This window comes from Ambystoma mexicanum, chromosome 2p (genome assembly GCF_040938575.1).
Source record: "Ambystoma mexicanum isolate Mex_15411 chromosome 2p, UKY_AmexF1_1, whole genome shotgun sequence".
NCBI classification, from domain to species: domain Eukaryota; kingdom Metazoa; phylum Chordata; class Amphibia; order Caudata; family Ambystomatidae; genus Ambystoma; species Ambystoma mexicanum.
Genome location: NC_090923.1, coordinates 557,750,050 through 557,777,874, shown reverse-complemented (window position 1 = coordinate 557,777,874; position 27,825 = coordinate 557,750,050). Strand labels below are relative to the sequence as shown.

Genomic DNA, 27,825 nt, shown 5'->3' with positions numbered 1-27,825 from the left:
ACGCTCGTGTGCAGATGATCTAGGGGTGGAGCCGACAAACCAACGATGGATTCATATGTGCGCACGTCCCCGTGAGGTGTCCTTCAACTCTCGATTTAAATTAATCCAATTTAAAATCTTACACAGATACCACTACACTCCGATCAGGTTGCACCGTATGTCCCCTGAACACTCCCCCGAATGCCCAAGATGCGGGTGTGACAATGCCACATACATGCATATGATCTGGTCATGCCCCCACCTGGCTCAGTTTTGGGAAATGGGCTGCTTGACGATATCGGCAGTCTTAGACCACACCATTACCCCCTCTCAACTACAATGCTTGTTTCACGAGTTCCCCAGCCTGGGACGGTATTCAAAGAAACTAGCAGCTCTCTGCATGCTCCTAGCTACACGATGCATCCTGTTATGCTGGCTCCGCCCCGGTGCACCCTCACACACACAATGGCTCACGTCTGTAGCATGGGCCCCAGACACTGAGGAAACTTGGTCTAACCAGCAGCCGCAGCATTCTAGACCCAGGAACATATGGTCACGGTTTCATTTCTACATGAACTCTATATATGTAGACTCGGAAGATTCTATCTCCACACTCTCTTCTCCCACCACTATCGCTTCCTAAACTGGTGTATTGTTCACATACCATGATCAGCCCTAAGTGTGTCCAGACTGTTGTCAATTGCATATATATGCTACCAAATGTCTAATGTCATTACTTGTATACCCTATTGTCATGTCATGATGTATTGCTCGCTTCTTCTCTGTGTTGTCAAGCTAAAAAATAAAAGTTAAAAATAAATAAAATAAATAGGTGCAGTGGTTTAAGTCAGGGTGCCACTACATTAAGTCAAATTGCTAATTGTCTAATTTCGTGTAATTGGAGCATTGCAATAAAGATTTTTTTATGCAGGCTACTACCTAGTACTGACATCAATGGACACTGTGGGAATAACAGAGACTATGTATAAAACGCCTCTTCTTTTTAACGCCATGCCGGACAGGGAAATCGAGCCTTATTCAAGGCATACATACATTCCATTGGCGTTCATCTTGGCATACCCAGTACACTACGCCAGAAATGCCCCTCTAATATATTTAACCAACTTCAGTCACGCATTGCTAGAGCTTCCAGTCCATACAAGACAGAAGGACAAAACCATTGTTTATACCGAGTGACTATCCCAGCCAGGGAAAAGCCTGCATGCTGGTGGACAAATCTATAGCATAGCACACTTAGTTGATTGGCTTTCCTGGTTTTCAGATCTATGATGTTAGCATAATTTGTCCGGATAGATATGGTAATGCCCAGATATTTATAACAGCCAGCGTATTGTATCTCTCCCAAAGTCGTCATCACAAAACTTGTGGAGAATAGCATGTTCTTCAGCTTACTTAAATTTACGCCCAACCCATTGGCATTAGCATTTCTCCCCAGCTCATACAGCATGGCCTTGCCCCAAAAAGGTCTGGTCGAATATAACCAAATTGACCGCATAAAGAAACGTCAGAGACGGGTTTGGTTCCAATTGTAGAAGGGCATTTAGCTCGACTTTCTAGACAGGCTGGTAGGTCCGCCAGGAACAAGTTGAATACCAAAACGTACACCACGCACCCTTGCTCGACTCCTTTGTTAATGCTCAATGGCCCGGTCAGAATACCATTATTCCCCAGGCAGATGAACAAGTTACTTACCCCTGGTAACGTTCTTTCGACTGGCTGTTCCTCCAATGTATTCCTCATCTTTGACATGTAGTGTCCACAGCTCGGCTGCTTCTGAAATTTTTCGGCAGAGGGCGCCCTGCATCATGTCAATGTCCCTCGAAGGCCTCCGTTGAGGGCGACGTCATCGGATGTTACGTAGCACGCACAGCTCCCATTGCCTCAGTTCTGTTTTTTCCCCGTCCTCGTGTAGCAGAAGTGCCCACAAATCGGGCCTGACCATACTCTGCCTTGTTGGAACGAAAGCTGTAATAGCAAGGGAAATTCTACAGATAGATAGGTTGGGAGGGCGATGAGGAATACGTTATAGGAACATCCAGTCGAAAAGACGTTACCAAGGGTTAAGTAACTTGTTCTTTGAATGGATTGTGTCCTCCAACGGATTCCTCATCTTTGACAGAGTCCCAAAGCAGTATCCATGAGCGCAGGAAGGTGAAGAATTTTGTAAAGGTGAAATTAAAGGGCAGAGTAAAGCACAGCCTTACCAAATGCCACATCCTGAGCATGGGAAGTATCTAGGGAATAGTGCTTGGTAATCTTGTGCATCAAAGACCACGTTGCAGCATCACATATGTTCTTCATAGGGCCACCCCTTTGCAGGGCTGTGGACGTAGCCATGCCTCTGGTGGCATGAGCCTGCAAGCCCTTAGGAACTTGAGGAATGACGGGGACTGGAGGAAACTCGTACAGTAGCGGAAATTCCCAATCCACCACAAAGGCTTCTCCTAGAGCTCCTCCAAGAGGAAATTCCCTTGAGCAGTACTGCTTGCACTTCCAGTTGGCACTGGTTGTGAAGGGCAAAGACTTCTTGAAGGACTTCCTGAGCTATTTCACACTTGTGGGAGACTGCGCTCTGCCTGCTCAGAGCATCCGCTGCTGTGTTCTCTCTGGCTAGATGAACTGCCTCTAGGGAGATTTCTTCTTGAATTGCCCAGAACCAGAGTTGCACTGCCTCTCTGCACAGTGGTAGTGACCCTACACCACCTCTCTTGTTGAGGTAATGCATGGCCACTGTGTTGGCCGTCATTATCAAGACATTCCTTCCCCGTACGGACGGCAGAAAAGCCTTCAGTGCTAGCCTGATTGCTCTCAGCTCCAAAAGATTGATGTGTAGTTTGGACTCCGGTGGAGACCAACAACCGCTGATGGTCAGATCGTTGGCATGAGCTTCCCACCCTGTGAGGGAAGCGTCCCGTCACTACAGTTATCTCCGGCCATCGCTGCCAAAAAGGTTCTCCCTTCATGAGGTCTTCCTGGCAGGCACACCACTGAAGATCCGGCGAGTCCCTGGCCGGAACTTGAAGGTGATCCGACATCCTGCCTGAGAATTGGGATCATTTTTTTTTTTTTTTGTGTTTGTTTCAAAATGGAACTTTACAAAATTGCATTCCTTTATTTCCGCAAGTCCTCAGGGGCCTATCCCCAGGGTTTTCAGTGTTTCTTGGATGATCTTTACCAAGGCGATTTGCCACATTGTTCGATCTCCTCCAATCAGTCTTAGCCACCATTGGTCCGCGTCAAAGTGTTCATTTGCGAGTAGGTGGTCAAGGTAAACTGATCTTATCGCCTGGTTTTTTGCGCAGACCATTAGTAGATGGCGAATTGTTTCCTTTTCTGCGCCACAGAATCGGCATTTGCTTGTTTCTGAGATACCTCGAATGTGGCGAATCTCGTTTGTTTCGATTAAGTTCAGTCTTATCCTGAGTAGGTAGTTTCTGGAAGCCCTGGTAGGGAATTTTTTGATGTACCTCTGGAGTTCATTTACTTTGCACTGGGTATGAGGAAGACGAGTTAGAAGTTTGTTTGCTGTGGCATCTGCTATGGTGATTGACCAGTCCAGATTTTTAAGTTTTTCGGTCACTCTGACCGGGTTTGATGACAGGTGAGCTTCTGTACAAGCTACTGAATCCAGTAAAACTAGATTTTCGGTTTTCCATTTTGTCAGCATTTTCACTGTGCCCATTTTCATCTCCTCGCCAATCATTGTGTAGATGTTTTGTTTATCTTGGGCGATGCACTTGCGATAAAGCAGGACCGAGTTGATATTTACCGTGCCTGCTAAATAGAGGAGGCTCAATTCTCGTCGAATCGCTGGCATTGAGGTTGAATTTGGCAAGCACAACACTTTAATCCAAAAATGCCCTTCCAGCTTTGTCCAGAGTTTTTTTGGAATTTGGGGCATTGCTTCGGCTATGTAATTGATGGTACTACTTTTTTCTTATAGAATTCATTACCGGGATTGTTGACAGTTTTCCGAATTTGAGGTCTATGGCTTTGCCTTGTGCTGCTAGTTTTCTGATTTTTATTTTCAGGCTTTCTGGCATTGCACTTTGTTTTCTGTGCGGGAACTGTCGAGGGTCACGCTCAGGTACTTGAACTCTTTTGTTCTTTCAATCTCTGTATCTTCTAGATACCATTTGAATTTGTCCGATCTTTTCGATGCCGATTCTAGAACTAGTATTTTTGTTTTTTCTTTGTTGATTTGCAGATTGTTTTTCACTGTATAGTGAAACAGATTTGTCAGTTGTCTCTGTAGGCCTATTTGGGTCTGGTCGAACAGAGCGAGGTCGTCGGCGTACATAAGGCGGCTAATTTGTACCTTGGCCAGTTTTAGCGGAAAGGTTTTTGTAAGATCTTCTGTTGCACTTTAGTCGCCCATGTATGCGAGAAATAACTCCGGAGCGAGATGACAACCTTGTTTGACCCCCCTACTTGTGGGGATTTCTGCTGAAACTTGACCTTGCGGGGTTAATCGTACTCTTAGAGTGGTGTTTGTATGCAGGGCCTTCAGTGGTAGAAGGATCTCCTTCGGACATTTCCATCCTTCAAGTTTTGACCAAAGTCGTGACCCATCTACCAGGTCAAAGGCCTGGGAAAGGTCAACAAAGGCCAAAAAAGATCTTGGTTTTCCTTTAAGGACCTTGCTTTTTAAAATGCTGATGACCAGGATGTTCGCTGCTGTGCCAACATTTTTTTTGCAGCCAGTTTGGAATTGGTTGTGGCATGGTGCAAGTTTGGTCCAAGTTTGAAGCCTTTTCAGCAGTAAGGCTCCGAAGACCTTTCCAATGCAGTCTAGGAGGGCGATTGGCCGAAAATTTGTGGGGTCACACACATCCCCCTTTTTGTAGATCGGAACGATGGTTGCCTTGGTCCAGGATGGAGGAATGGATTTAGATTTTGCACATCTCATGAAGATCTTTTTTAGTAGTTTTGACCACTCAGCCAGATTTTTTTTAAGGTCCATATTGGAAATCCCATCCGGGCCAACCGCTCGTGAGTTTTTTAGTTTTTTTAGAGCCTCGAAGATTTCTTCTTGGTCATCGAAACATAACCAGCTCGAGGGGTCATATTCTCTATGCTCACCATCCTCCTTTTTTGCAGATTCAAAGAGCTTTGAAAAGTGGTCGATCCATTTCTGCTCCCCCATTGAATTGATGGAGTTTTTTTTTGATAATGTCGTGGTTTTTATGAGGGACCAAAATTCTCTTGCTTTGTTGCCGCAAATCGCCTTCAGTACTTTCTCCGAATCTTGTTGGTAGAGATTTTTGCAGTGGTTCTTGACCCAATTTCTGTAGTTTCTTGAGGCTTCTGCTAGTTTTGACGCCTGGTTGCTCGACTGCGTTTGCTTCAGTTGCCTCTCGATTTTTCGAAATTCACGTCTTTTTTGGGCTAACTGGGCATCATAGGTATGTTTATGGCTGGTGTCGGTAGTTTGGGCTGACTTTTGTAGAGAATGCCACGATTAGAGGCACATAGTCAGGATCTGGGTTTTCTTCCGACGTACCCCCTTCGGAGTATCTTTGTGCGAGCTTCCTCACTGCCGATTTCCCTGGTTATTTACTTCAATGCCAAGTGGTTCGTCGCTGGTTCTGCTGAAGTTGGTTGACCACGTTATTAATTGGTTGTGGTCACTGTTTGTTGTCTTGCGCACCTTGAAGGTTGTTACGGTGTCCAAAAAGGGACGGGAGACGTAGGTGTATTCAATTGTTGCTCGCGACACTCCCTGTTCCCAGGTCGGCAAACGGTCTCTCTCTGAAAAGACCGTGTCGAGGTTTAACATATGCCGTGAGGTCATCAGTTTGCACCAAAGTTTTCCTCTTTGAGTTGCTTTAGTCGAATCAGAGTTTTTTTCCCCTCTTTTAGGCCGGGGCTTTTGAGGGAGATGTTGAGGTCTCCACAGATTATGAAGGACGAGACTTGGCGATTTGACTGAATTTCGTCGATTATTTCTTCCATCATGTGGGTGAGGTTTTGTGCGTCTAAAGCTGCCGGATTCCAGTAGGTATTCAAGATCGCCATTTCTGAACTTGGCGTCCTTTTGCAGCCTTCAAGATCGATGAGTACTGCCAGTATGGATTGGTTTGACAGCAAGGTTTCTTTAATTTTTAAACCTACACCATTTTTGCATGCCATGAGTAATCCGGATGATGGACGGCCTAAAAGGCCTTTTTTTGCAGGTGCCATGACTACGTCGTAGCCGTCCAGGATCGGTTTGTCGACGAGCCATGTTTCTTGAAGACGAATTACGTCGAATGATGCCAAATCGGCGTCGTTTCGAGTCGTCAAGTGGGTGTGTCCACGAGTGTTCCAAGAGCAAAGTGTTAGATCTGTGGGGAATTTGTCAGCTGGCAAGATGTCGTTCTCGGTGCTCTGCCAACCTTCGAGTTGCTATTTATTCAAGTTTTTTGCGAGTACTTTTTGGCAGCCAGGACCAGATTCCCTGCGGGTTATTTAGTTGTTGGGTTACTGGTTGTTTTGTAGGGGGTAAGTTGCTCGTTTGCGGCGCCTTAGGCGTACCTTTTGACGGTTCGTTATTCGCTGAATTCCGTTGGTTATTTTGAGTTCAGGTCCCCGTTTGTCCCGCTTCTTGGGTTCCTTTCGGTTCTTCTTCCAAGGTCCGCCTGCTCCTGGGAAGGTTTCTCAGTGACCGGGTGGTTCTTTATCCTGTTACTCGTAGTGGCTTTGCTTGTTGACGTCCTTAGGTCATTTTCCTGGGATTCTCTCTGTTCTTTAGGTTTCGTCAGGTTTCCGAGCACCTTAAAGCCAAGTTTAGATAAGTCCTCTGCTTCGTTGGTTATTAGCATCTGTATTTTCTTTGAAGGGATGTGCAAGATTGTTTTTGCTCTATGGTTTGAATGATAAGGATCCACTAGTTTCAGGTACTCTGATTTAATCTGGCGAAGTGCTGGGATGAAGCCAAAGAGGTTTAGCACACCTTTTCTGTTAAGAATTATTTCGTCACGATTTTCTGACCCTTGCTCTATTTTTAGAGTCCAAATGGATATTTTGGTGGGATGGCGTCGGTCATGGTATTTTTCAGTTTTTGATTTCTAGTGGGGTCTCACTGACGGCTCATTTTCTTGAGATCGGTGATCCTTTGAGCTCTTTTTATTTGATTCATGTCGAGAATCGTCTCTGCTTGATTTTCTGTCTCTTTCTCTGTGTTTATGTCGGTTCTCCAGTTTTGGGGTTTCTTGGTGCAGAGATGGGGGCTCAGATTTTGAGGTGAATGAAACTTTTCTTTGGTTAGTTTTGTTTTGGTCTTGAAGTGTGAAGATTGTTTCTTCGTTCTTCCATTGTATAGAATGGAGGGCTCTTTTGCTGATATAATGGACTACTCCTATTTCCCTTTTCTGAACTTGGTCATTTTCAGTTTGCAAACTACTTGTCAGGTCCTTTTCCAGATGTTCATTAGTTGGTCGTCGTCCAGGAAGTCTTCTACAGTTCTTGGCGAGCATTTAATTTGAGTCATTTGTGATCTTAAAAACGAGAGGAGGGTCCTGAGGAATGGAGGGGCTACCCTTTAAGGGATGGATCTTCTTTGCCTTCTGGAGTGTGGGCCCAGGGTCCGATGTGTCCGTGTTCCCTGTCGATGTTCCATGTTGTAGGTAGAAGATCGGGTAAGCCTGATCTTTGTCGTTTGGTTCGATTGGATTTACTTGGAGATGGTTCTTTTTCGGTGTGTTCGATTCGCTGTTTGGGCGGTCTGCGTGATGTTTCTTCACTAATATATATGATTTCACTTTGATCGTAGTTGGCCGCGCCATTTTTAGTTGTAGTACCCGAAAATACAAATTGAGAGGGTCCTTGTAGGGCATCGGTTTGTGTGTGCACACAAGAGCTCTTAGGCTTGGGTTCCATTACTGACATTTTGTTCGCTTCCGAGCTTGTATAGGTAAGGTTAGAGGAGTCTTCGCTTGCTTTTATAGACTTTTCTTTTACGGTAATGAAGCCTTCGATGAAGATTAGCTTTGTGTGGAGCATAGCGATTAGCGTGGTGTGGTCTTTTAATGTCTCGTTTAAGGACTCGTAGAGTTTCCCGAATGGCGATAGCCCTATCGTTATGGCCGACATTATTGTCGTTAAGTCTGGGTTTTTTTTGGTAGGGGTTTCTTTCTGCGCTCCCAATAGGCCTGATTGGTTTCTGTTGGGAGCCTCACAGTCGCAGTCTTGGGTAACCCTCGGCTCCTGGTGATGGTTCGATGTTCGGAGTTCGCGTGTGAAGTGAGGGAGAGAAGATCTTCTCACCGAACTTTGTCCGCCATAGAGCAGCCATTCTGCTTCTCCGGATATTCTCGGGTGTTGGGATCTTGAGGGTTTGGGTTTCAGGAAGACTTCCGGGTGGTCTGGCGCAGATGTTGTTTGGCTTCCTCGCCTGCCTGTCTCCAGGCTTTCGGCTGCTTTCTTGGGTTAGAGCAGAGGTCCGCCAAACAGTCGATCGCGGGCGACTAGTAGCTCGCCTGAGCCTTTTCAGTCACCCGCGCTGAAGATACCGAAAAATAAACATTTATCCTAAGTTATATTATTTATTGGTGCTTTTTGCAGCCATGTTCCGTGTTCAGGATCCGAACTCTAGTCAGCCAATTGCAGGCAGAGAGCTTGGCTACTGTGCCACTTGGAAGTGCTTATGAATCCACTGACAAATGTCAGTATCACGTTCTGCTTCTGCAGGCCGCCTGTAGTACCACAGTTGGCCTTGTGCGCCCCCACGACAGTCTTTCTTAAGCAAGCTGCTCTTGTTTGCCAGAGATGTTGGAGGGGCTGGGGCAGGATCAGGATCATTGTGACCACGCAATGAAAATATCACAGTAGCACTGCCGCTCGCCTGGAAATGTTCAAAATAATATTTAAAAAATGGTGCAATTTCTTTCAGGTGGTTTCTTTCCAAATTCCACACCGTACATTTCCACTTTTAAATCACATCCATGACACAAGTACACCCACCTTTAGTACATTAATCGATCCATAGACACGCTGTACAGTAGAAGCCTACCAGGGTAGTTCAACAGGTTGCAAGACCGATGCTGAGATGTTATATATTCAAAACTACAGGTTGTTAATCGTATGACTTTTTGCAATGCATTATAAAAAAAGTGCTATGCAATGTGTTTGGCCAGGGTATGGGTTGGGCTGGTTGCTTGCTTATATTCAGGGCTGAGGTGGGGATATTTCTGCCCCTGTGAAAATCAAAAGTTGGCACCCATGAACCCATAGCTTCATTTCCTAAAAACTGCTGTCAGCAAAACAGAAGCATTTATTTGTGATTAACCAGTTTGACAAGCATATAACATCTTTATAAATATAACTTGTGCTAAAACACTGAGGGGCACACAAATAATGATAATGAGGTGTTATTTATATAGCGCCTTAATCCAAAGCGCTTTACAGAGCACATATTTACATGCAATATCACCCAACTGAAATTGGTACTCATGTATCGACCTCAGAAGGATGAAAGGCTGAGTTGGCCTTGCTGGGATTTTAACCTGCGGATCACGCTCAGATCACAGCAGGGAGCGCTCAACCCGCTGAGCTATCTTACTGGCAAATAACAGAGTATGTGTGGTGTCTGACAAAAAAAAAACATTTCAAAGAAAACTTGTGAACGCAAGCAACATTTTTCAATTTGGAAATTACTTTTGTTTTTTTTATGTAAGTGTGAAATGCACATTTGGAAAACAATAGTGTGCCTAACATGTAGAAAGCTTACATAAAACGCAAAGGAAGGGGCACAAAAATTACAGGATATTTGTGTGGTAGTCCAACAAATATCTGTCTTTTTGAGACAGCTACTAATAAATAAATAATGCAACAAAGAGGTTTTTGAAGTTCTTAATATATTCGTGAAGGCATATGTTATTCCATCTGTTTATAGAGAGGAAATAATCGAGCCAAAAAAAATTGGTAAATATTCCAAGGTTTATAAATATCCCCACCCCGATATCGCCCGCTAGTAGCTCTCCACTGTTGGCCTCCACTACAAGTAGCTCTAGCTAACGTAAAGGTTGGAGACCCCTGGGTTAGAGGATGCAGGGCGGGACTGCCTCTAGGTCTCCTAAGTCTTTATTTGGTGAAGATTCGGAGGGTCGATTTGTGGCTGGAGGCCCCGATGGTAGGGGCGGTTCGCCGCCCCCGTTGCTGTATTCAATTCAGCTTGTGCGGGCTCAGCTGCCAAGGTTATAGGAGAGTTGTCTTTTGTAGTGTTTAGAGCCCTGCTGGCTGTGAATATTGGGGCAGTTAATATCGAATAATATTGGGGCAGTTAATATCGAATAATATTGAGAGAGTTGAAAGTTTGGGCGAACCAAGACTCCATACTAGATCCCCTGCAATCAGGCTTTGTCAGTGGCTTAGGCACTCTTCCCAACATTATAACACTAAATATGCTTAAGTCTAAATATGCTATCAGAAAGCAAGCATTATATTTTGCCTTTATTGATTTTCGTTCAGCTTTCGACTCCATAAATCGTAATTTATTATTTTATAAATTAAAGACTCTGGGTTGTCCCTCTTCCTTATTGGCAATCATTATTCAGATACACACTGAGACATCTATGCGTGTAAGACTCTATTGAGGGCCCTCTCTCTGCATCATTTGCCACCTTTTTAGGATTAAAACAAGGTTGCATCTTGGCATCTTTTTTGTTTAATTTGTTTATTTTTGATATGGGTTTTTCATTTCTTCAAATACTTTCAGATGCTCCTGAATTGGGTGGTCAGCGAATTCCGTGGCTGCTATACGCTGATGACCTGGTTTCTAATTTCTCAAACCCCTATGGGCCTGCAGAATTTGTTATCTGCCTTATCCAATTATGCCTCGGAGAACCAGTTAACTATAAACATTGAGAAATCGCAAATAATGATTTGTAGGCCCCCAGAAAAAGCAAAATCACAAAATGCTGTATGGTACCTGCAACAAAAATTGATGGACATAGTCCCAGAATACAAGTATTTGGGCTTGTTCATCCAAAATACTGTGGGTGACTCACGTTACCCAAATATGCTGCGAACAAAACTCTTGTCTCTTACATCACAGGCGAAAGTTCTTGTGTACAAATATGGCAAATTCTCGCTAAAACATCTGCTCCTGTTTTACGAGCAAAAAGTAATTCCCATACTCACGTATGGTGCAGAGTCAAAATTGTACACTAATGATCAGGTTTGGGACAAGTTAGAGGGGATTTTTTGGAAAAAGGTGCTTCGCTTGCCTAACTGTGTGCCCAATGAGAGTTCGCCCCAGGTTGATCGCTCCTCTTTGGGGATTTCTGGCTGGTTGTTGCTGCTTTTTTTGGGTGCTGTGATCCCGTTGATGTATGATTTAGGTCGCTGCCCGTCAAGATGTTGTTTATGGGTAGCAGAGCTTGTGGTCTCAGTTTGACCGGGTGTTTGGCAGAAAACCGTAGGGTAGCGGGCGGTTGGAGTTGCCGTGAGCTTCTGAGGCGCATTGTTTCTTCATCCAATGTGTCGCTGGCGATGTTGGGGCTTTGCTGGTGCCGGAGGTCAGGGGCGGTTGCCATGCCTCTGCCGGTCCTGTCAGGGACTGCAGAGACTGCAACTGACTCTGCTCAGACTCTGCGACCGCTCCGCGGTGTAGCTGGGTAATTATATACACCCAGGTAGTAGAGAGCAAGAACAGACTCGGAGAGCAGGAGAAATTTGGGATCATTGAGTTCTGAGAGCCCAATGAAGGGACCTCATTCTCAGACGGGCCTCCTGGTACCAGAAAAATGCAGGATGCCACGAGGCCAAGCAACCTCAAAAATTCAAAGGCTGGAAGACACTGGGCAATCTGAAACTTTGTTACCATCTGGAGAATGTTTTGAGCCCTCACCTTGGGTGGCACGCACTTCCCCAAGGACGTTTCTAAGACAGCCCTGATGTACTGGAGCCGCTGGGAAGGTGTCATCTGGGAGTTCTTTAAATTTAGGGAGAAGCCCAGTTTATGAAGGGAGTGACAAGTAACATTGAGATGATCCAAGGCTTGTTTGGGAGAACGCGCCCTGATCAGCCAATAGTCCAGGTAGGGGTAGATCACCCCGCTCTCATGAGATGCGCTGCCACTACCACCATCAGTTTGGTGAAAACCCTCAGGCGGAGGTGAACCCGAATGGCAGGCCTCAAAACTGATAGTGCGAGCCGCCAACGGTGAACCTCAGCTATTTCCTGTGCTTGGGATGGATCGGCCCATGAAAATAAGCATCCTGAAGGTCCAATTACACCAACCAATCCTGAAGTTGGAAGGCCTGAAGGATCCGAGAAAGTGACCATATTGAATTTGTCCTTCCTGAGGAACTTGTTCAAGTATCTCAAGACCAAGATGGGTCTCTGCCCCCTCCCACACCTCATTTTTTGGGAATCAAAAAATAAGTTGAGTACCATCCCTTGTCCCTCTCCGCTACAGGCACTGTTTCTATAGCGCCTTTCTCTAGCAGGGTTAATATTTCCTGCACAAGGAGCAGATCTAGAATCTTCAAAGAGTGTACTCCCGGTGGATTGTCGTGAGGCTTCCGTAGCAAAGGAAGGCAGTACCCTTGGGCTATTGTTTCCAGATCCCAAGCATCCAAAGTAATGGCTCGCCATTCTTCCAGATGCTGAGACAGCCTGCTTCCCACAGGTGAGCTGTGACTGAAGGTCTCAGAGCGGTTTTGAAGCGGCTGTAGCAGAGCCTGATGGCAAAGAGGCTGCTGGTTGAGCGGACTTGGCACCTCTACCTCGTCCACCACGAGTAGCAGTGAAAAGATCTAACCCTTCATTGTTGTCCGCTAGGACGAAAAGGCTGAGGCTGACGAACAGCGGCGTCCAAAGACTTGGCGCAGCCTTAGAGGTCTGCAGCTTCTCAAGACTCTCGTCAGCCTTGCTGCCAAAAAGGGGAGACCCGTCAAATGGCATGTTCTAAAGTCTAGCCTGCACATCTGGTGCAAAACCCAACCTCCGCAACCATGAAAATCTACGTATCACAGTGCTCGTAGCCATGGACTTGCTGACACGGTCTGCACCATCCAACCCAGACAGAAGGGATTCACACATGGCTTCCTTGCCGTCCTTTACAAGAGCTAGGAAACCGTCCCTTTCCTCCACTTCAGGACTATGCTGCCATAGATATGCACTCCCACAGAGTGTACGATAATCTTGCCAAGGCACAAGTAGAGTTAGCCGATTTTAACGCCATACGCTCAGCTGAAAATACCTTGTGCGCCCATCCATCCACGCACTTATCGTCCCTATCTGGAGGGATGGTAGGGTATGCAGCCTGTTTCGAGGTAGCCGCGGCTGTCAGGACCACCAGACTCAGGGTCTGGTCTGCCGAACTCCAGCTCTGGAGAAGTGTCTATACCACTTGCATTATGCAAGGTATCGCAAAGATCATGCATCTTACTCTCCTCCGCAATGAGGCACTCTGGCACATTATGAGTCCCAAATTGGAGACCAAAAGGAGCCTCATCCTCATTAGAATGTTCCTCCCCCTCAAAAATGGTGGTGAGCGACTTAAAAAAAAGTCTTCCTTTGGCAGAGGAGTACACCTTTTCTGAAGTATCACAGCTAGAGGGTTCAAAGTTGACGACTTTGACACTGGCTTTTTTGGAGGTTCCACCATTACCAGGGGCTGCGCCGGCAAATTTGGCACAGATGGTGTCTGCAACTGATCCGAAGGCATCGAGGGTCTGCTCGGGGTGGAGGACCAGACAGGCACTATCGACTGGCATGGCGCCGACTGCTTCGATGACATTGAGGGTTTGGACAATTTCGATGGAGACGAAGACTGACCTTGCTTCACGTCTCGATCGATCGATCCTTGGATATCTTGTCCGGACGAGGCCTCTAAGGCTCCCGATGAGGATCTGCCGTTTACCTGGGCTCGAGGGCGCACAAGTATCCGGCCGAGACAGTTCCCTGCTGGCTTCAACAGAAGGCACGGATGGGGCGTTGCCCTGCTTTTCGAAAATTTTGAGCATTTCCACGCAGAAATCTTCCCACTCAGCTGGTGTTGATTTTTTGTACGGGCAACTCACCCTCTCGGGGGTGCCGCCTGAAGAAGACTACGAGGAAGGCGACCGGCGGTGCCTTCTCCTCTAGCGCTTCGACCATGACGAGTGGCAGGAACCACTCCTGGACCTTGAACGCTTGGCCTTCTTCCTCTGAGGAGAGTAACCTCTCGACTCATCGATCAAAGGCCCAGCAGGTCGGGACTTATGGGGCTTGAACACCTTGCCTACCTTGAGCTTCCCCCTTCGTTCCCGCAAAGCCTTTCCAGTAATTGACTGGCAATTTGAGCATGTATCCGTGTCATGGCCCCCGCCGAGGCACCACAGGAAGACAATGCGGCTCTGTGATGGACATCTGGTAGCCGCAGTCCCGGCTTTTCTTGAATCCGGACCGATGTGTCGTCGGAGTGGAAGACGAAGACATATCAAAGAATTTCAACAGCAAATACTAGAAAGTATGTGGCGCGCAGAGTTTCACGAAGCAAACACGTTTGCAGAAAAAACAGAACTGAGGCAACGGGCGCCGTGCGTGCTACTTCTGACATCCGATGACGTCACCCTCGACATAGGCCTTCGAGGGACATCGACCCGACGCCATCGATGCAGGGTGCCCTGTGCTGAAATATTTCCAAAGCAGCCGAGCTGTGGACACTACATGTCAAAGATGAGGAATACGTTGGAGGACACAATCCATTCGAAGTGCACTGTATTATTGTCAAAAGCAATAAGGATTTCCACTAGCCACTCAGAGCAGTTCTTTTCCCTTAATTTGCACACAGAAGGGACCGGTCGACCTGGTCAAATGCTGCTCGGAAGTCTACAAACGCCACATATAGTGGCGGACTGCGTTTTACACTGGCCCTCATAACCAAGGTATCTAAAACTCTAATGTTGTGAAGTGTACTAAAGCCAGGATGAAAGCCTGTCTGAAAGGGACCCAAAACGCCATCTCTACCCAGGATTGTAATTGGGACAGCACACAGGAGGCAAACAGTAGAATAGCTTTTGGAAAGGATAGCTGAATCGCGTTCTCAGCAAACGTTCTCAAATAACTGCAGTAACAGCGCTCCCAATCCCCTAGGATCTTTCTTCAGTACTGTGGCCGCTCAGTCATTGGGCCAGAGACTCTTGAGTTTTTAAGCTTTTATCAGTTTTTGTAGGTCTGTACGACTAAGAGTCAATGGCCACTTTCTGTCTCCCTCTACAGAGGTTTTATTGTCTCTACCTTGTGTCTCCTAGGAGAACATTTTCTCCAGTATGAACCACATCCAGTCTTGTTCCGCTTCTGGATTTATCCGAGGCTGTTCTTTTGCACTCCTTGCCAGCGTCAGTACTTGCCACATTGTTCTCATGTTTTTGCTACAGACAGCAACCATCATATTTTGCCAGTACCCATTTAACCCATTGAATTTGTGGTGCTTAAGCCAATTCCTATACCACATTTTTGTCTTTTTTATTTCTTTCAAGGTTATCACTATGGTAGCTTCTATAGAGTTAATTTGATGCATTTGTTTTCTTAAGTTGCATTTAGCCTTCCTAATTTCAGTGTCGAATCTGGGAGGTTTCAAGTTATTAGAACAAACCCTTGAGATGTTCCTTAACCACTCCCACCTTGCACGTCATCCCGAACATCCATTGCTCTATGTCATCGGCCGATGACCTATGGAATGTACACAGGACTACACTTACTACCCCTCTCAGGACAGAGCAGAGCAGGCTTTTTGGATGTTTAAGACAGGACCAGCTAATTCAGTTGCCACCAGCGTTCACTTCTACCTCACCCAAGCTCTGTGTGACACTGGCTACCAGAGTTCCCCCCCCTAGCTCCAGGCACAAAAGGGCGTGGTCACTATATAGAGGCCATGTGTAACTGTGAAATCGACTAGCCTCCACTGCAAGCGAGTTTAGGTCAATTCAAAGAGTGAAGAATAGCACTCCCCAAGCTAGGAAGCACCACAATTGGCAAAAGGTAGATGTACCCCAAGCCCCACAGTACCTGTGAACTGAAGAATTTGTTTCAGCTCTGGTTAGAAGTTACTTGATCCCTATGTCCTGGACTCTGGTGAGGGGACTCTGGATGAAGATTTCCTGCTTCTGTAGGGTCCTCTGGATGCCCACGAAGTTTTGGCCGGATTCACACTTCCGAAGACAATGCACTTGATGGTCAGGGGGTCCCGGGCATTGGGATTCTGCAGCCTTGTAAAGTCGCACCAAGTCGGGGGTTGCACCAAAATGAAGCTCGTCTCAAGGCTACCTTCGTCTCATCAGTACAGTGGATGAAGTCGTCCCGTAAGGGTCTTTCCAGTCTAAACTAAAACGGGGTCAGCACAGCTGCAGGGCTTCACCAGGCACTTTGCGATCCAGGAGAGTGCTGCTGGCGTTTCTTTCTGTCTTCTTCATTGAATGATCTCCTCCAGTGGTCGACTCTGCCTCTAGTCCCAAAAACCTTGCCTTTAAAGCAAGTTCCCATTCGTTCACAGCCCTAGGCTGTCAATCACCCAGCAGGCAGGGTGGCTGTCCTGCTGGACGTCCAGTCGACCAGTCAGAACTGGTTTCACTCAGACACACCTAGAGATAAAGGACAGGGAAGCGACACACTGGAGCCTGGGCGGGCTTCAAGGCTGAAGCCTGCCAAAGGCAAAATGCACAAAGGACTCAAACCCCATTCAAACAAGAGTAAACACCCAGAAGGAACGGACAAGAAATGGCAAAAAAAGAAGATAGGGGACCATTTTGAGAAAATGGTTACCCTTGGGTGCTGTACTGCAGCTGAGGAATCAGCCTGCAGATACATGGCACAAAGGTAGCAACAAAGAAACCACTGCCACCAGCCATTCAAGTAAGTTAGTTTAACATAATGTTACATCAGAAGTGGGATAAAGCAGTTACTATGTAACCCCCCCACCACTCCACATAGGGTGGTTTGTGCTGGACCCACAAATGAAAAAAAGGTAAGACAGGAGTCCTCTTACTATTCATGGGGACAGGAGTTCACCCATGAAAATGTAATTCAACATTAAGAGAAGTCAAGGGAATTCTCAGTGGCACAATGCAAAAAGCAGATGCCTATGAAGTTTACCAGACTATTAAAACGGTAAGAAACAAAAAAATCCTTAGTCAGAAAGAACACAAGAGTGAGAAAAAAGTCCAGCTCACTCAGGAGTTAAAATTAAAAGCCCACCCCTTCACCCCACTCCCCTCCCCTCCAAGTACAGCAAAAGAGCTGGGGGTCTCGAAGGTTAAAGGGAATTGGCACACAAATGAATATTCTCCCCAACACAGATCAAAACCTAAAAGGCAGAAATCCGGAAGGCCAATACATCCTTCTACCGGAACAGACACTCTAATGTCCATTAACACCAGCAGAGAACGCCACAAGATAATCTCAGAATTCAAGGCCCCCCACCCCACACTCCCAAGCACACTGGGATGCCCTCTAGGACCGCCTCCAGAGCATAAGTCATTTTAATGGCTGTAGGACTCCCTTCTAAGTCTAAATTCGAACTGAGGGCTGCCCTAGACCACAAATGGAAAGAACCTTCAAAACATAAACGGGTAAGGGTGATCTAATCGTAGACTGCCTCAAACCCCAAGTATGCCCAGCAACAGATCCTGGCTGGAACGTGGATTCGGACAATACAGTCCCCATGCCCCACATGCATCCAGGTTTCACACCTTGTCACTTTTCCCGGGAATGTAAGCTAATTCGCATGAACAAGAATGTCTTTGTATAGCATTTTCCCAACATGAGATGTGAGGAATGAGGCCGACCAACAATATGGCTACACAACAGGCAACAAACGTATGGCTCTGCCATTTTGAATATCTGGTACTCAAAATGTTATTATGTTAGGTTACTTTGCATTCATATAGCGCCTTATGCATCATTGGTATGATTCCAAAGCGCTGGTAGGTTGAACGCCCTCGGGAACCGTAGTTCAAGTCAGTAGAGAGAGTCATAAGGTGCGTGGGTGCACCGGATATGTGCAACTGGTGTGCCACTTGCATGATAGCTGCTTCTTAGCGGTCGGTGTGGTGGTTGGGAGGTCAGGAATATGTGTTCATTCTGGTGGGTTGATAGACTGATTTCTGGCTGCGTTAGGCCTGAGGAGACGCTTAGGCTAGCGGTGAGAGCTCAGCTAGCTGTGTTTAATTAGGATGATGAGGGGTATGAGGCGGGTGTTAGTATGAGAACAGCTATACCGAATGTGTCATAGTATCGCCGTGTTCTAGTTGAGTGGTGGTGTATAGGAGAGAGTAAGCGTGGTGGTGTGATATGGTGGTTTTCAGTAAGGTGCTTTAGATCGAGCGCTCGTCTGTACCATCTATTCTATCAGTTTTATTCACTCTGTCCGTTCATTCAGCTTCGTCTGTTCACACATTTTGTCTGGTTCATCATTTAGTTTACTAGTCTTTCCATTCATTCCATCATTCGATCCTTCGTCCACAAACTACTCCACTACATCCAATCTGTTGATCCATTTCATCCTTCCCATCTGTTTAGTGTGTTCAGTCTGTTCCAGTTCCATCCTTTTTATTTATTCAATCTGTTCCATGTGTTTTACTCGCTCCATCCACTCCGTCTGCTCCATCCGGTCTTTCCGTTCCATCCACTCCATCAGTTCCATCCACGCCACCTGCTCCACCCGCTCCATTTGTTTCATCAACTCCACCTGAAATGTCTACTGTATCCGTTTTCATCCACTGCATTCGTTCAGTCCATTTGATCTGTTCCATTTGTTAAAGCTACTCATTTTTCCATTTGTTCAATCTGCTCGGTAGTCTCACCCGTTCAATCCACTCATCCTTTTTATCTATTCGACTCCTACCATCAGTTCAGTCTGTTCCGTCTATTCATTCGTGCCATCCATTCCATCCGTTCCTATCACTCTACGTGTTTCGTGTGTTCCATTTGCTCTGCTAGCCAGTACGTTTACTCCGTTCCATCTGATTTGTCTGTTCCATCCACTTCATCCGTTTGTTTTGACAAGTTGACTTATCCCACTAGTTCTTTGTTCCATCCTTTGCACTCACTCTATCCGTTTGATTCATTCTGTGCGTTCGATCCGCTCTATCCGTTCTGTCAACTCCATCTGTTCTATCTACTCCTTCTGCTCAATTCAGTCACCTTTCCATCAATTTAATTCCTTTATCCACTTTATCTGTCACTCCTTTCAACGCGTTCGATCTACTATTCTATTTAGTTTACTTGGTCCGTACTATATAATTCAACCGTTTGTTACAATTATCGATATGTAGTTAAATGTAGAAAAATATTAAGCATGCACTCAAGTGCACCAAAACAAAGGGTGGAATATTGTTTACCTCTACCATCCCATCCTAGGTACACCAAAAATGTAACATGTTACTAAAGAAAAGGAAAAAGGGACACCAAGTATCTCCACACAACTTCACTTTATGGTAATGTGTGCTACATTAAAACTATCCTGTGTGTGAGATTCCTTTAACCAAGTCCTCTGATCGTCCCATAAGGTTACCAGTGCAGTGTCCCCAAAATAGGGGAGCTGAGCAAGGCAAGTACTTACACCAAAGTCAAAAAAGTCAGTAGAGGGTTCAAGCCATAGCAATTAGCTAGGCGTTCCAATGATGTCAATGGAATGAAAGTTGTAAAAAGAAAACTCTTGTAATAATGACCAATATGGATTAGCAGGGAGTTGCAGGACAACACAGGACTCAGTTTGGACCGGACTCTTTGGCCATCAGATCTTTGCTTGTCCCCTCAAACCTTGTGCTGCTCTTCCTTCCAGGTTCCGTTCTGTTCCTTCAAGGCTTTCCAACAGGGTCTCTCGCTCCAGGTTTCTGCTCCCTTTTCGAAGCCTTCCCCTAGTTTATACCAACTCCTCTTTTGCCTCCTTTCAGTAACCTTTCCTGCTAGTTCTTGCCCAGTTCATTTAGTACCTCATTCTTCCAGGTGTTCCCCCACTCAGAATTTGATTCTCCATTCAGGGTCTCTCCCGGTTTGGGGCCTTGTGCCCAAAAGGTCACCAGTTCCAAAGCATATACTTCTTCAGGTAAGTTATTATAGGACTAGCAGTGCCAGTGGTTATGATTAATAAAGGCTCAACTCAATCCAACCACTAGGACAGGCCTTGGGAAGAATCCTTAACCCAGGTTCTACCACCAAAGGTTAAGCAAAAGTGTATTTAGGACCAGGATGTTACTGCAAATATAACTACAGAGGACAGGGGGCTACAGAAACCATATGTTAACTTACCTCCCATGACTCCGATTCTTCCTGAGATCACTGCAGATGTTCCGGAATCCATTGGGGACAAAATTTTCTACACTTGGTCCGGTTGAGGAATGCCCTGGGGTCGTGGGTGCAGAGATCACTTTCAGTGTAGGGATTTAGTCATTTGGTCGCAGTGCACAGGCTATCGTTTACAGACTGCTTCCAGTAGATCCAAAGATGAATACTTCTGTGGTGCAGACACTCTCAGGACACCTCACAGGATTGAAGCAGTGTTGCAACAAGAGTCACAACGGTCAGGCGGCGAACACAGGAGCAAAGCCAGCAGAGCTTCCCTTAGCGCGAGACGGCTGAAAATGCGGGAGCAGTTCACTTGTGGCACAAGCTGAATATCTGAAAAATTCCAAGGTACTCTCGGAACAGTGATGTCTGCAGCGAGATAACCCAGGAGAGAGCTAGGCTACCTCGAGGTTCAGCAGGTACGGCTCCTCAAGCAGGGGTCAAGACTTAATTGTTCCCACCGGTCCAGGGGTCGAAGCACCAACTAAGGCCTACTTGAGATCAGGAGAGGAGCAGGGTTTCACCGGGACAACACCGGAGTCGAAGCTGGTCAGCTGCATAAGTAGTCTTCCGATCATCAGCGGGCTACTCTTTGGAGAAGTCTTGGTTCCAACGAGGAACTGCCTCAGAAGTCCTCCTTTTATCCAAGGTTCAGGCTGGGAGCAAGCCCAAGTCATCAATGGTAACGATCTGCACCATTCAAACACCCAATCAATGGGATGGCCAGTGGCTATCCAATCATGTATATCACTGGCTATCGCATCTGTCCAGCAACAGACTTTCTGGGATCAGAGACGTGGATTGAGAGTAGACAGTCCCAGCAACCTTCTTTGGCGCCCACACAAAACGCCCCTTAGCCCACCAAAGTCACAGCTTTCCCAGGAAAGGGATTTCCATACAAGGTATATCCTGACCGGAGAAGGCAGGAAGGCAGCCTAGGAACATTATGGCCAAGAATAAAAATAAACCTTGTGACACGGTCAGCTTGAGTGATAATCATCCTCAACCCCTCAAGTGCCAAGGACGAGATATCTCATCCTTGACATTACGTACGCAGTGCCATGGATGAGATAGCTCGTCCTTTTTGGCACTCTGTTTTGAGCGATCCCTGCAAAGTTGGGACGGGGGGTGTTGGTGGCAGGGCCTGGGATTTTTTTTGCCCCCTGAAATGGTGTACATGAGGTGCCTCCAGGCAGGAGTACATGAGGTGCCCCCCCATCCAATTGGGTGTGGGGGGAGGGCCACCAGGAATAAGTGTGCAGACCCCCAAAGGAGGGCCATGAGATGCGCCGCCCCTCCAATTGGCGTTGGGGTGGAGGGGTGCACCCCCCTTCACATTAGAAAATTCCCCAGCAGTGTAGGGGGCCCCTCAGCCCCCGCTAAAGGGCAGCCTGCCATTTAGAATTATTTTGTTTACTAAACTTGCCTTGGTGCAGAGGGGCACATTGGTGTGCCAATCCGACCCCGGGGTGCCCAAACCTTACTGCCCCAACCACTGGGGGGGCTTGTCCCACCATTTTTGGGGGCCCGCTCCCCCCTACCACAAATGGAGGGGGGGTGTACCTCACGCAGCCGTTTGTAGGAGGCCCAGGGAGGCCTGCATGAGGTGCCCCTGCCACCCATTTGGGGTGGGGGGGGAGGGAGACAGCCCCCAAAAATTGTGGGACAGGCCCCCCAGTGGTTGGGGCAGTAAGGTTTGGGAACCCTGGGATCGGATTGGCACACCAATGTGCCCCTCTGCACCAAGCGGAGTTGGGTTACCAAAGGAAAAAAGGGAAAATAGTGGAACGCATTTTAGGGGGGCTGTGGGGCACCCCAAAGGGACAGGGAATTTTCTAATGGGATGGGGCGTTGACCTCCCCACCCCCCTCCCGCAATGGAGTGGGTGCCATGTCATGCAGCCCTCCCTGGGACCAAATATCTGCTCCTAGGAAGGGACGCATGAGCCCAGGGAGGAGTGCCGGACAGCCTCCCCTCCTTTATTTGCCTCCGGGGAGGGCTACATTTAGCTGGTGTGACCGTAGGTAACACGTTTGTTTTGTTTACAGCTTTTTCTACGCGAGCAGCTGCAACGTTGTGAGTACTGTTCATTATTCTATGGTTAGGGCCCACTGTCAGTGGGGTGGGTGAGACTGGGGCTGGATTGTTGGTGTGGGTGGGAATGGGCCGTCTGGGCTGATATGTTGGTGGGCTGGGACACAATTGCAGGGGAAGGACACAAATTGCCCCCATGACAGCAGAACATTGATGTTTCGCTGAGAGCGGATCCCTCCCATCTGGGTTGTCCGTCTGCAAGCCCAGGCTCCACCTCTGGCTGTGCTACGTTACAGATGTCACCTCCGGGGAGGAATGGAGATCCTGCTGGGGCTCCCTAGAGCTGCTGCTGTGCTTAGGGGACGGTACACCCACATGGTACATGGATGTCCAAGGCCAGGGACATCACCTCCAACCGTCCTGGAGTTGCGGCTGGGCTGCATTACAGCTTTTCCCTTCGGGGAGGTATTGGCACACTGCCGAGACTCCCTGGTGGGGAGAATCTGGAATGCAGGGCAGCCAGGGCTCCAGCAAAGTCGGCGGTAATATCCCTGGCCTTGCGCACCCTTCTCCCATGTGGGTCTTTGCCGGGAAATTCTGGGCTGATTTGAGTAAGTCAGACCTCTGAATTCCCACGGGTGTCCTCTTTTGGGAAATGCATGGGGTTCCCTGTTTTCCTTGTTGGCTTCGAGACCCTAGGCCCAAATCTGAAGGTTACCCACATGAACAAAATGGGCTGTGCCAAAAGGCTTGGGGTTACAGGTGGGTTACCCTTTTCCTTTTGTGCCCCCCGGTGGGTGCACCCACACGTGAGGTATCATTTTCATCGGGACACGTGTGGAAAAAAAAAAAAGGAGCCACATTTGGCTGAGATATCATGTAACATGGCCACATACCGAAATCACCAAAAAAGGCCTTGGCACTGGGGGGAAATACCCATGGCACTTAAAGGGTTAATATCAAAGTAAATACAAAACAAAATAAAAATGCACATGTAAAAGAAAACACAAACGGTAAAAATATCACAGCTGCCGCCCGCTTGCATTAAGCACATATGAAAAATAACCAAAAAGCCATTACATAAAACAAATAAGGATAAAAAGTATCCTAAGTACAATGCACTGTAAGGCAAGGTGTGCAATTGTACTAATAAAATAGATTAATAAAGAGTGACAGTCTCTCAGTACCGACAGTCTTGGGGACTAGTCACTTTCCCCATAAGACTGAGAAAAACAGGCAAAGGACAAAGTCAGGGCAGGGTTCAGACCCAGCAAAAAGAAAGCATGTCCCATAGAAATCTATAGAGGGGAAGGTGCAAAAAAAAAAAAAAAAAAAAAATTATAATAATAATAAAAACAAAAAAGTCTTTCCTAAAACACCCGATTCAGGATCTCTACTATAATGCGGTTGCACTCCATGTTCTTTCCTGCACTGAGCATTAGTCTCCATTCTTCATTCTTCATTTCTGGATAATGTCCCTCATCCTGCACAGGCCATTTCCCATTCGACAAGCCACTGATCGCTTTGTACTCTTGGTAGTGGTTTCACAGTGCTGATGCCCTGTATTACAGCCTCTCATTTGGGCCAACTACAAAACACACTCCCTTCTCATTCTCTGGTATTAGCCCTGCTTGGGGCCCAGACGCAGAAAGATTGCTGTATCTGTACTTTGCTTGGGCTTGTGTTTACTCCCAAATCTCTTTTGGATTGTGGTCGGTATGTTGACTATAGTAAGGGCATCAGCAGCTTCTTCTCCCGCCCCTTTGAGAGTATTTTTTGTTCGTTTTCTATAGCACCTTGCATCATTTGCCTCCAAGCCCACCTAGATGCTACCCAAGACAGAGGGGGCAGGGGGGAGGGGGGTAGGTGATTTTTGGCCTAGGTAAGAGAATTCTATGATGAGTCAGGCATGGGCGGCAGACACATAGGTAAAGTTATATCACAAGATGCCATTTATTAAATAAAAAAGGTAATAAACGCCCATATTTCGCTAGCGTAACAAGGATTTCCCTGCCAGTCAAACTAATACTAAAAGAAAATGACGTAGTATCCAAAGGTCTGTCCCTCACATTAAGCAAAAACCAACAGGTGATGGCTGGAAGGTGTAGAATGAATCTTAACCACTGGCATTGATCTGTGCAACCCTTCAGACCATCGTTCTTCGCCTGCCAAGCCATTACATAAGGGGAAAGACCATATACAAATCAGGCTTGGCCCCAACCCAAAAGGGGCAGTCCAGCCCGAACTGCTAGGTCACATCCCTTCTGCACGAGACCACAAACATCCACAAACATGTTGTTTCGGGCTTGTTGGGCCTCATCAGTGAGGAGTAAGCTTGGGCCTCTAGGCCTCTGTCCCTCACACCAATACATAAAACCGAAATCATACAGGGATTATTTAGCAACTTCAACATACTTGCAAATATAAAGAAAACAAGAATTATTTTGATCACGGTTGGATCTCCTTTCCCTAGATCAATTCAGAAGAATATGATTAAGCCAAGTTCAATTTCAGAAAAGTTATTTTCCCTCGCCAAGTTCCATTCCAGGAGGAGTGTACAGTTCTTCGTATCCAATACATCTTTCACTTGACAAGGTGACTTCCTTATGTTCACAAGGTTTCTGACAATGGTTATAGTTTACACTTCACAAAATAAAAAATGTTTCTTCCCTGATATATCAAATTGAAAAGACAATGACAAACAGATTTCTTTCTCAAGAGATCAAATCAGTTTACCACTTCACATTTCTTCTTCATAAACAACACCTTAAGTCAGGATAGGTAATTCAAAAGTTCTACTTTAGGTCAGGATGTTTATGTACTAGTTCATCAAAACACTTTAGTGGAACTTCAATTTTTTTCCACCTACTTCAACCACAACCTTCAACTATAGTTACAGTACACTTCTTTTCTTCCTGGTCCTCTTGCCTGCCAGGCAATTGTCCCTTTCCTGGTATACTCTCCTGAACAAAAGGACGATGATTGTTACAATTTGTTTGCCATTAGCAATGCAGGTTGTAATTTTCTACCCCTTGATCCTTTCTATGAGGAGGGGTTTTCTTCTGCCGTTTCTGACCTCTTTCCAAACCACCTACTAGCTGTAGACCATGTGATTTACAACTTCTATATTTGCTACTTTCAATCTGCCGTGATATCTCTTGGCTTTAACAATGCAGGAAACAAGGCCCCTTAATTGGATATCCCTCTTTGGGAAAAGTGTATTCCTTTTGTTGTAGTACATTTGGTCTTCTTTGGCATGGGCAATGCTGGTTATAGTGTTCTCTTATTGGGCCTCTCCTTTCACATAAGTCATATTCACCGTTTCAAAATTGTCCCCTTTTGATTTGGACAATACAGGTTTAAGTCTGCTTCTGTTCACTTTCTCTCGTTATTCAAAATTAACTTTCTGGCACAGTGGTCGGTTTTGGAGCACCCCAGGGTTACCTTGATTAGGCCAAATCACAGGTTGATGCTGGCATCTCCCCCTGACCCGCTTCCTCTGCTTCACTGCTTGTCAGGTCGGTTCACGTGTTTGACACCTACGGCCTGCTTTCAGCTGGTAGCGCTGGCTGTCAATGGAGTTCCCTCTGCTCCACAAGCGACAGCCAGTCCCAGCACCACATCCTGCTGCGTGTCCTCTGCATCTCTTAGGCACCATGACTTCAGCCAGTTTCCTCATGGCGTCTCGCTTTCAATACAGCAGTGACTTCGTCCTCTGCTTCACACTGATTTCCATACTCCTACTTCTGCTGATCCTTCCTTTCCGCACCTGAAGACCTTTTAAATATTTGAAGGTCCGGCTCAGGTGTGGGATATTACAACCACTAGACTGTTAACTCCAGACTCCTCGTCCCTGTACTATGAGCATTATGGGACTGGAATTAACATGAAAATCTTCACCATCTTTTATTTTTCTCAAGGGATTGTGACCTATGTTTAATGGAAAGTTTTAAGGGAATTCAGGTTTCTTTAGTAGGTTTATAACAGAACCCCATGCATAATCAGTACTACTAAAAGTAGTAGCATTAACTTCCAGCTTCTGATATACATACTTTCGATATGCACAAGGAAGGTATTTATAGTTACTACCTTGGACAAGTGTGGAAGGGGAGGCCCTACGGTAACAATATACCATTAAATATTCAGGCATTAGAAAACCTTCACCCTCAGAAAAGGATGAACACCATTTCTCTCCTGGCTGAATCACCACATTCCCTTGATAGCCTTTTCCTCCCATGTGACTCCCCCACCCCTATACCTCCCAAAGGTTAGGGTCAGGTAGTTTCTACCTTTCCCTGGCCACATGGGAGGAGGGTCTAGACTGGGATTCTGAGATGACTTTGCAGGATTCACCACAATTTGCATACTAATCAACTACCTAGCATCTAATTAGGTGATCACACTTCTCTTGTATTCCCTCGGTCATCACAGGCCTCCAGGTGTGTTGTTCATACTATGTTTTTTCCTCCCTTTCTCCGACTGAAGGACAGTGGTGAGCAAGTAATATACTACTGCGGTCGCAATCAGCCAGAGTGGCATCTAGGAACATTGGTTAACTGAGATTGAGATACCTACCACAGCCAACGTGGACTGACATGAGAAACCACAACCTCGAGATCCCTCCTTTTCAAGAACCACAGATTTATTTGCTTAGATTTCTGACTGGGAAATGCTGTGTACATTTATGACATTTCTGGCTATTTGTCACACATGCTGCTTTTAAACGTTTTGTTCATGATAGTACAATTTTGATAATGGAACATTTTTGGATCCGTCTTTTAAATTGTTCATCAAATTACATTATTTATTGACTTTTATTCATTGCCTGAATGGACTTGCTAGCTGGTTTAGTGTAAATTGTGAAAAATTAAGATATTGTGAATAATTATTGTATATATTATGTCACATATGCAGGATTGATTTTGTTATTTGAGTGTTGTGAAAAGCTTGTTTTAAAGTAAACATAATAAAAATAGGGTTTATTTCATGAAGGCGCACTGTGATAAATCATGCTTTACTCTGGTCAAGTTCAAAGTGTGCAACTCTCAATTTTGTTTCTGCTATTCATAAATGCTGGGCAAAGCTATAAAATTCCACAATTTGTATATATGATATGACATTTATAACATGACTATACACAAGTGTACAATAGAGATTGCTGACAGATTGACTTTAATCTAGTGTAATTAAGCACAAATGCTCTATCCATGGTCTCTTATTGCTTGATATTTGCCACTTGGAACCAAAATATGCTGAGATTTGCCTTATAGTACTGTAAAGTTGGTGATCCATGTCCATGCTGGCATCGAAACATTATCACACATACTTCCCTTACCCTTCTATTTCGGAATCGCTGGAGATCTCTTCATTCTGTCGAGAGACAATCTTCTTCCGAGACTTCCCATCTGCTTCACTTGGCTACAAAACAAAAAATAGTAGAAAATACATAAGATGCATGTGAAGCAAAGGTAAACACGTGAAATGTTCACTGTCAAGTGGAACAGGGTTAGGAGAAGAAAAAACTGGGAAAATCAAAAT

General features: G+C 46.0%; 1 protein-coding gene across 2 annotated transcripts in view; it reads right to left on the bottom strand.

The window, feature by feature from the left end:
• Positions 1–27,825, bottom strand: part of RRP9 (ribosomal RNA processing 9, U3 small nucleolar RNA binding protein) — a 679,329-nt gene that overhangs the window by 445,548 nt on the left and 205,956 nt on the right. For both annotated transcript variants that reach the window (XM_069644031.1, XM_069644030.1), the window contains exon 2: positions 27,623–27,705. In XM_069644031.1, the coding sequence (XP_069500132.1) occupies positions 27,623–27,705 (83 nt within the window). The remainder of the gene's footprint in view (positions 1–27,622; positions 27,706–27,825) is intronic.